Source organism: Ranitomeya variabilis, chromosome 3 (genome assembly GCF_051348905.1).
Source record: "Ranitomeya variabilis isolate aRanVar5 chromosome 3, aRanVar5.hap1, whole genome shotgun sequence".
Classification (NCBI taxonomy): domain Eukaryota; kingdom Metazoa; phylum Chordata; class Amphibia; order Anura; family Dendrobatidae; genus Ranitomeya; species Ranitomeya variabilis.
In genome coordinates, this window is record NC_135234.1 from 623,091,495 (window position 1) to 623,101,551 (window position 10,057).

The following is a 10,057-nucleotide window of genomic DNA, read 5'->3' on the forward strand; positions in this document are numbered from 1 at the left end:
GAAGAGCTCGGTCACCATCTCTTATCAGCCTGCTGGTTTGGTCCCTACGTTCACCTGCGCAGAGATTGGAGCACATTTCCCGTGACCCTGGCCTCACTACATGAATCACACGAATGTGCGAAAACATAACTGAACAAAGCAACTAATGCAGCGAAAGCCTAAGAAACAGGACAGACGGGGAAAGTCTCCGATACAGGACACGGCCCATAGACGACATACAGCTGCTTCCCCACAACGTGCAGCTCATTACTCTCCTGTAAAGCAAAATGTGTCACTTAGAAGTTGGAGCCCTTTTCTTTCTCCATCTAATAAAAATACCTCTTGCTTAGCGCTATATTAAAAATACAATTCATTTTATGAACTGAGCAAACTGACAAAAAGGACTTTGGCGATTAGTGTTACGGACCGACGGGCGTTCGCGAAAAGCTCCAGGCAATTACCGATCCAATCTGCTCTAAGACTGTATAGATTAAGCTTCAGATTAGGACAATTTAGAAATAAATTATCTTTACCCAAATTAAAAACAAAGGGCACACTACTGCCCCCTAGACATAGATGTAGGGTAGCACATCAAATCATAACACCCCAAATCCCAAACCTACCAAAATATAAAGAAAAACTTCATTGTGAAGTATGTATGGGTAGGAATGGGAGAGCGCTGCTAGATACTCAGCTCAGCTACAGATAAAATACATATATATATATATATATTTTGATATACAATAATAAAAAACTGTGCAGACTGGAAATCGCGGACTGTGAGGTCTGTGCATAGTGGATTTAACAGGTACATGTCCAATTTACTAAACCTTGTTAGATTTGCCAAGGACTGCCAGTGCCAGGAGACGAGAAATGCCGTAACACTGGCAGGATCATGCTTGTGCCCAGCGACCTGATAAAAGCCAAATAGGTTCCGACGCCGAAACGCGTTGGTCTGATACAAATCTTATCTGCAGCTCCAAGGCTCTTCGTTTCCCGCAGCATAATCCACCCAATGTGACTATTTGTGATGAGCACCCATGCTTGGATAAGGCACGCTCGTGTGCTAACTGGGTGACTTCGGCGTGCTGGAATAATATGTTCGAGTCCCCGCGGCGGCATGTCCCATGGCTGTCCCACAGACAAAACACATGGAGGGATTGCCAGTTTGTTAGGAATCCCTGTATGTGTTGTGGCTGTTGAACAGCAGTGAGACATGCCGCCGCGGGGACTCGAACATATTATTCCAGCACGCCGAAGACAGTCAGTCAGCACCCGAGCGTGCTCAGATAACACCTTATCCGAGCAAATTTGCTCATCACTACATTCTATCAGATAGTGCACATAGATACTTACAAATAGGACAGTATCTAGGGTTAAAAAAATCAAATGCTATACAAACATAGTAAAGTGGACATCTACACAGATAGTAAGGTATGACAGAAAGCTAGTGCGAGCAGGATCCTCAGACATAGTAGATGAGCTATACCGTACGCATGCATATCCTGGCTCTAGAGTAAGGCGGAAACAGAACCAATGGCATTTCTGTGCTCACGACAGGTGTCCCGCCACTACCTACTTACCATTATCATTCCCCTTAGTTCTTCTTATGAAGTTCTACATCTGCCTACTTTCCACACTAACACTTGATATGTCACTTCACAACTTTCTGGAGCAACCTTGGCAAATTCTGTGTTTTACCATCTCCATTACCGGTTACAGTTTCTTCGAATCTCCGACCCCTCCGCTACGCTTTGCTCCACTCGCTGCATCCCTTTAGTGTTCACACTAGCCTCCCGCAGACTTTATAACACTTACAAGGCACTTTTTTCTTTGCAATAACTATTGCCTACAGCAGCCAGTACAGATTCAGCAAAGAATATTACAAAATATTTACATTTTTAACAGTAAAACATTTTTTAAAAAATATATAAATAGTAAAAAGAAAAAAAAAATAAAATAGTTCTATAATACTGTAACGATAAGGCACTTTTTCTCCTCGGCAAAGTGTCCCAACTTCTTCATTTCCCTTACAATGTGGAATGGAGGGAGGAGTGCAGAATACACTGCAGAGTTCTAGCGCTGTATGGACCCACGGGGCAATGCACAGCACAGCCTGACTTCTGGGAGTGCTAGATCCGTCGCCAGGCGTTGCGGAGGACCGCGTCTGCTCTTCTGTAGGGCTGACTGCGGAGGTCTGGAAGATAGAAAGCAGTCAAAACTGATGAGCTAAAGAAAACGCTCGCAACAATTGAGGAAAGCAGATCGGCAGAAGCAGTTAGTGGCGGTTATCCAGTACTCTGAGATAACATGAAATGTGCTTGTGTCCAAAATTGGATTAAAGGGGTAGGGGGGTAATAAATGAAGGGACATGAAATCGCACCCTCCTTACTAGTCCTATACTACCCTTTGCTGGGTTTATATACTGAGGCATTAGTTATAACAATTCTTGCAAAGCTAGCACGTTAGTCCTGCAGTACAGTCCCATGTCAGTGCTACCAGCGTACCGGGCAACACCCGATCTAGAGGTGGTACAGAATGGAAAGACGGAGCTAAGTGCTCTGGACTTATTTGGAGAGGACCTGTATATGGTCCCGATGGGCAAAGTGCAGAAAACACAGACTTAGTACATGAATCAGCCCTCTCTGAAGCAGAAGCCACATAGCCGGCATTAGCTGATGCACAGACAGCCGTTTCTGGACAGTTTCTTACCCTCTGCAATAGGAGGGATACTACAGATCGATCTTCCTGGGGCTAATCTGAGAGATAAAATAAAACATGGATGTATATAGATTCAAGAATAATCTATTCTGCTCCCAATGTCAAGAAAATGAGTAACGAAACCAGGATTTCAGCTTTGCAGAGAGTTGCTGTCTTTGGACACTGTCTCATCACCGTGCCGGCGGCATCCCGTAGATGTACAACATTGAGGACACCTGGTTCCCGTAAAATAACACTTACAGATCGGTACTTATCACATATCTTGGTGAAGAAATAGAATAAGAAGCAAAGAAACCTCTTCCATTGGCCAGACTAATATCAGATCAGGCGCATGTATATATGTATCATATCCAGAAATATGACATATATGAGATGGCTGCAGAACAGTATAAATGCGTGTAGGTATCCAGGCGTGAGAAGAACATGCAGTCAGGTGCATTGCAAATCATTAGTACAGTGACTACAGAGTTAAAGCACAGAGCGGGCATGCATCCCAGCGTTGTCCAAGACAGCCGTCCACGGCTGGCCGAGGCAGGCGACAATGCATGCAGGAGGAGCGTGCTGGTAATGTTACATACTTTTTAAAAGGCACTGGGGCTTAACAGTTTGAATCCTCAAAAAGGGAAGTATCACAGAAGAACCGAGAGCCTCTCTTGGCTGTTCTGGCTGTGAAGGGGACACTCTTCAGGACTGCAGTCATCAGTGAGGTTTGGGGAAACAGAGAGATACACATACATGGTCAAATAACGACAATTACCAGTAATAAAAAAAGTCTCAACACAAGGAGTAGCCATCCCCAGGAGTGCAGGCAGTAGGACAGAGCATTAACTCCATGGGGTGCTCGAGATCGCTGTAGAAGAAACAAATGTACAGGATTTCACCTATAAAAGAAGCCCACCTGTGATAATGTCCTCAATAGTTCCATCCTTTCCTTCATACACAGGGCGGTGGTCCTTGGCCTGCCGCCTTCGCAGCTCAGCTATCAAGTCCTGTTGCTGGCGCTTGTTTTTCTGCATTGGAGACTGGAGGAAGAATAAAAGATGCTTTATACTGATCACTGATTACTTAACACATGGCTGTGGTGCCCTGGGGCTGATAATATCTCCTATTTTATACCTTAGGGTCCATCTTCTTTGCCTCCTGGGCTAGTAATTTCTCTCGTAACACCTCCTCCTGCTTCTTCCTCATCTCATTACCTTGCTCAGCATCCTGTATGGACAAAGGAGCCTTGTAAACCAGTAATACCATAAAACATGGCGAGACAGAACATCTCATAGCTCCTTATCCTGATGGTCATCATACTGGCAGAGGAGCCTTCTGTGCTATAGGTTTCTACAATAATAAATCATGATACACCCACAAAGCCATCTCCCTGTATCTCCTCCCCACCTGTCTATAGCCTTACCTATGTTCTGCTAATGATCCAAGACTATTATACTCCAGAATTCAAACCCTGCACTCCTGTCTTCAGGACTCCTCTTGTGCTGCACCAAGTCTCTGAAATGTTCTACCCCAGACAATCAAATTAATGCTCGGTATCCACCTTTTAAATGTGCCCTAAATAGCCATATTTTAGGCAGGCCTATGACATTTCATTAAGTGACTCCTGCTCTTTATCATCATTGTTCCTCAGAACCTCATCTGTCTATTGGGCATTAAATCCTGCACTTCTCATGCCCTGATGCACGTCATATCACAGACACTGGCTGGATGACTAGCGGATTAGTGGGTATAAAACATTTTTACCTCTTTGCGTACACCCTCATTCCTCTTGTTTGATTAACTCTTTAATATTTCTTCGTACGTTCTAAAGAACGTTGAAATAATTTGCCACTATATAGATAATGTCTGAGATTTGTAAATCTACACCTTAAAGTGTATACAAGACATCATTTAATTTATTCCTACTTATACAGTGCCTACAAGTAGTATTCAACCCCCTGCAGATTTAGCAGGTTTACACATTTGGAATTAACTTGGCATTGTGACATTTGGACTGTAGATCAGCCTGGAAGTGTGAAATGCACTGCAGCAAAAAAGAATGTTATTTCTTTGTTTATTTTTTTTTTAAATTGTGAAAAGTCTTTTCAGAGGGTCATTTATTATTCAACCCCTCAACCCACCAGAATTCTGTTTGGTTCCCCTAAAGTATTAAGAAGTAGTTCAGGCACAAAGAACAATGAGCTTCACATGTTTGGATTAATTATCTCTTTTTCCAGCCTTTTCTGACTATTTAAGACCCTCCCCAAACTTGTGAACAGCACTCATACATGGTCAACATGGGAAAGACAAAGGAGCATTCCAAGGCCATCAGAGACAAGATCGTGGAGGGTCACAAGGCTGGCAAGGGGTACAAAACCCTTTCAAAGGAGTTGGGCCTACCTGCCTCCACTGTTGGGAGCATCATCCGGAAGTGGAAAGCTTATGGAACTACTGTTAGCCTTCCATGGCCTGGACAGCCTTTGAAAGTTTCCTCCCGTGCCGAGGCCAGGCTTGTCCGAAGAGTCAAGGCTAACCCAAGGACAACAAGGAAGGAGCTCCGGGAAGATCTCATGGCAGTGGGGACATTGGTTTCAGTCAATACCATAAGTAACGTACTCCACCGCAATGGTCTCCGTTCCAGACGAGCCCGTAAGGTACCTTTACTTTCAAAGCGTCATGTCAAGGCTCATCTACAGTTTGCTCATGATCACTTGGAGGACTCTGAGACTGACTGGTTCAAGGTTCTCTGGTCTGATGAGACCAAGATCGAGATCTTTGGTGCCAACCACACACGTGACGTTTGGAGACTGGATGGCACTGCATACGACCCCAAGAATACCATCCCTACAGTCAAACATGGTGGTGGCAGCATCATGCTGTGGGGCTGTTTCTCAGCCAAGGGGCCTGGCCATCTGGTCCGCATCCATGGGAAGATGGATAGCACGGCCTACCTGGAGATTTTGGCCAAGAACCTCCGCTCCTCCATCAAGGATCTTAAGATGGGTCGTCATTTCATCTTCCAACAAGACAATGACGCAAAGCACACAGCCAAGAAAACCAAGGCCTGGTTCAAGAGGCAAAAAATCAAGGTGTTGCAGTGGCCTAGTCAGTCTTCTGACCTTAACCCAATTGAAAACTTGTGGAAGGAGCTCAAGATTAAAGTCCACATGAGACACCCAAAGAACCTAGATAACTTGGAGAAGATCTGCATGGAGGAGTGGGCCAAGATAACTCCAGAGACCTGTGCCGGCCTGATCAGGTCTTATAAAAGATGATTATTAGCTGTAATTGCAAACAAAGGTTATTCCACAAAATATTAAACCTAGGGGTTGAATAATAATTGACCCACACTTTTATGTTTAAAATTTATAAAAATTTAACTGAGCAACAAAACTTTTTGGTTTGTAAGATTTATGCATCTGTTAATAAATCCTGCTCTTGTTTGAAGTTTGAAGGCTCTAACTTGTTTGCATCTTATTAAACCTGCTAAATCTGCAGGGGGTTGAATACTACTTGTAGGCACTGTATAGCGCCATCATATTCCGTAGCGCTTTAAGGACATCATCATCACTGTCCCCATTAGTATGCTTTTGTAGTATTGGAGGAAACCCACGCAAACACAGGGAGAACATACAAACTCCTTGCAGATGTTGTCCTTGGTGAGATTTGACCCAGGACCCCAGCGCTGCAAGGCTGCAGTGCTAACCACTGAGCCATCGTGCTGCCATTTACTCTGGAATGGAGCAGCGTGTGGTTTCTATGTTCCCACTTGCAGAGTCTATCCTGAACGTAGTCCCACTCGCTGGACAAAGCGCTTACGCAGTTGCTGTTCAGGTGACCACACCCCAAGGACCTTTTCCTGCTGGAACAATCACAGGAAAGAGCCTTTCTTCTGGGTTTCGAGGACACACATTAAACGCAGGTGCTTCTGCAGCATCCAACAGGCTCGCACACTAGTCTGTGACATGAGGTTCATTTCTGTACCTTATATGATTTGATGAATCTGGCGAACACTGGAAAGAAAACAGAGGGCGGCGTTGTCTTTGGATTTTCTCCAAAGTAATGCACCACAGCTGCGTACGCTTCCTGCAGAGGAGAAAAAGGAGAGATCTGGAGATACTGTTCCCTTCCAAGAGCGCACAGAACTTCACAAGTCTACGTTTCCTGCAGGCACAGAGGAGGGAAGGATGGGAGGGAGGAATCACGGTGGGATGGATTGCTAAAAATACCCGCACCGAACAGTCCCATAAAGCAGGAAAAAACAGCTGATGGGGAAAACAATACACACAATACTAAAAATAATGGCAGAAAGCAAGAGAAGCGACACGGATATAGAGGCCCAGACAATATGGATTTTCTTGGAGAACCACAGTCTGATACAGCACTTGGTCACATGTTGGTACCAGCAGAGACAAATCCAAATAACTACTGTAAGATTGTACGCAGTGAGGAGGCAGTGACCCACAAAGTTCCAACACAAAAGTCTCTTTAATGTGTTTCCTCCCAGCATTAAAGTCCAATTCACACAAATGCATATAACTTCAGTGTATATTATCAGTGTACAGTTCACACCAGTTCATAGCAATACATATCATATGGCTTTAGATTTACAGTCCCTAAACAGGCCAGACTTCCCTTGTCCAGGTTCCCTGGGCGACCGCACGCCATATTACAGTCTCCATACACACAGCCTCATATGTAGCAGACACTACACACGCCAGCCTTCCTCTGACTAGTTCTCGTGGGTGTCCTGCATCGCTGTATCAGTCTCTTACAGTCTCTTTACTCACACAGCCGTACACAGCCCAGGATATCCTCCGGATAGCAGCCGGGCACCATATCCACCTGTTTGCAATCGTTACACATGCTAGTCCTCTTTTGGGCACAGGACTGTCCACATCCGAGACCAGTACCATGGACGACTTGCATCGCTGTATACGCTGCGGGTGCCAGGCTATTCAGCTGCCCTGGGTGCTGGCTCCACTGGGCCTGTGCCTCCATGCACTCAGCCAGTGCTCTGCACACCAGCACACACCAGAATGACACGGACGTGCACCTCACACACCTGACACCCCCATACCTCTTACTGCAGGGCTTTTAACACACACAAACCTGTGGCCTTCAGCCACATGGAAAACCCGGATCGGAAATCTGTGACTCCCTTGCACACCTATGGACTTCATCCGTCTGCATGCACAACCTGGGGAGAACACACAGCGACTTCTCTAGCTGTAACAGGGGTCACAACCTCACAATACATAAAAATAGTATTTTACAATTATCAAAGGATAAGGCTCATATATACAAATATTTGCAGTATTATCATTCCAGAATACAACACTGCTCCAAAAAATAAAGACAACACTTAAAGGGAACCTGTCACCCCCAAAATCGAAGGTGAGCTAAGCCCACCAGCATCAGGGGTTTATCTACAGCATTCTGTAATGCTGTAGATAAGCCCCCGATGTATCCTGAAATATGAGAAAAAGAGGTTATATTATACTCACCCAGGGGCGTTCCCGCTGCAGTCCGGTCCGATGAGCGTCGCGGTCCGGGGCCTCCTATCTTCTTATGATGACGTCCTCTTCTTGTCTTCACGCTGCAGTGCGCAGGGCCTCTCTGACATTTCCCGGCACCTGAGCACTGCAGTACTTTGGTCTGTCCTCAACAGGGCAGACAAAGTACGCCTGCCCCGGAGCCGCAGTGTGAAAACAAGAAGAGGACGTCAATGTAAGAAGATAGGAGGCTCCGTACCGCGACGCCCATCGTACAGGGACCGCCCCTGGGTGAGTATAATATAACCTCTTTTTCTCATCTTTCAGGATACATCGGGGGCTTATCTACAGCATTCCAGAATGCTGTAGATAAGCCCCTGATGCTGGTGGGCTTAGCTCACCTTCGATTTTGGGGGTGACAGGTTCCCTTTAAACAACATAATGTAAGTCCAAGTCAATCAGACTTCTGTGTAATCTATCTGTCCATTTATGAAGAAACACGGATAGTGAGTCAAATTCTCCTGCTGTTGTGCAAATGGAACAGGCAACAGGTAGAAATGATCGGAATTAGCAAGACAACCCCTATAAAGGAGTAGGTTTGCATGGGATGACCACAGACTCTGTTCTCATCCCTTTTGTCTATTGTTTTGGTCACGTTTGCATTTTGGCATTGCTCTCACCCTAGAGGTACTGTATAGTTGCATGAAGCGGTCTCTACAACCCACAGTAGTTGATCAGATAGTGCAGCTTATCCAGGATGGCACATCAATGCGGGCTGTGGCAAGAAGGGTAGCTGTGTGTCAGCACAGTGTCCAGAGCATGGAGCAGATACCAGGAGAAAGGCCAGCACACAAGGAGACATGGAGAGGGTCGTAGGAGGGCAACAACCCAGCAGCAGGACCGCTACCTCCTTCTTTGTTCAAGGAGGAGCAGCGCCAGAGCCCTGCAAAATGACCTCCAGCAAGCTACTAATATCCATGTGTCTGCTCAAACTGTCACAAACAGACTCCATGAGGGTGGTATGAGGGACAGACAGGTGGGTATTGTGCTTACACTCAAACACTGTGCAGTGCCATTGGCATTTGCCAGAGAACACTAAGATTAGCAGATCCGTCAATGGTGGCCTGTACTCTTCACGGATGAGAGCAGGTTCACACTGAGCACATGTGACAGAGTCTGGAGACGCCACGGAGAACGGTCTGCTGCCTGCAACATCCTCCAGCATGACCGTTTTGGCAGTTGATCAGTAATGGTGTGGGGAGGCATTTCTTTGGAGAGCCGCACAGCCCTCCATTTGTTAGCCAGAGGTCCCCTGACTGAAATCAGGTACCGGTGTGAGATGCTCAGACCCATTGTGAGACCATATGCAGGTGCACTGGGCCCTGGGTTCCTTCTGATGTATGACAATGTTAGGCCTCATGTGGCTCAAGTGTGTCAGTAGTTCGTGCATGATGAAGGCATTGATGATATGGACTGGCCTGCCTGTTCCCCAGACCTGAATCAAAATCGAGCACATCTAGGACATCATGTTATGTTCCATCCACCAATGCCACGTTGCACCACAGACTGTCCAGGAGTTTACTGATGCTTTACTTTAATTCAGGTCTGGGAGGAGATGCCTCATCGGGACCATGACCAGGCACGTGGAGGCCACACATACTACTGAGCATCACTTCCTTGTCTTGAGGTATTTCCACTGAAGTTGGATCAGCTGGCAATTTGATTTTCCACTTAGATTTTGAGTATCATTCCAAACCCAGACCTCCAGGGGATATTAATTTACATTGATTATTTTTGTGTTTTATTGTTCTCAAAGCATTCCATTCCAGTATGTAATGAAAAAAGATTTGCAAATGGAATATTTCATTCAATGATTTCTG

At 45.6% G+C, this 10,057-nt stretch overlaps 1 protein-coding gene across 5 annotated transcripts in view; it reads right to left on the reverse strand.

Annotated features, from left to right (window-relative positions):
- Positions 1-1,814: 1,814 nt before the first annotated feature.
- LOC143816710 (formin-like protein 3) overlaps positions 1,815-10,057 on the reverse strand; it is a 157,870-nt gene continuing 149,627 nt past the window's right edge. For 3 of the 5 annotated variants that reach the window (XM_077297437.1, XM_077297438.1, XM_077297435.1), the window contains 5 exons: positions 6,667-6,768; positions 3,817-3,909; positions 3,599-3,722; positions 3,279-3,390; positions 2,039-2,176 (listed from right to left, as the gene is read on the reverse strand). In XM_077297437.1, coding sequence (XP_077153552.1) covers positions 3,299-3,390; positions 3,599-3,722; positions 3,817-3,909; positions 6,667-6,768 — 411 coding nt within the window. In that variant the 3' untranslated portion in view covers positions 2,039-2,176; positions 3,279-3,298. Of the gene's footprint in view, positions 2,177-2,691; positions 2,739-3,278; positions 3,391-3,598; positions 3,723-3,816; positions 3,910-6,666; positions 6,769-10,057 lie in introns of all 5 variants that reach the window. The other 2 variants (XR_013223984.1, XM_077297436.1) reach the window with 2 other exon arrangements.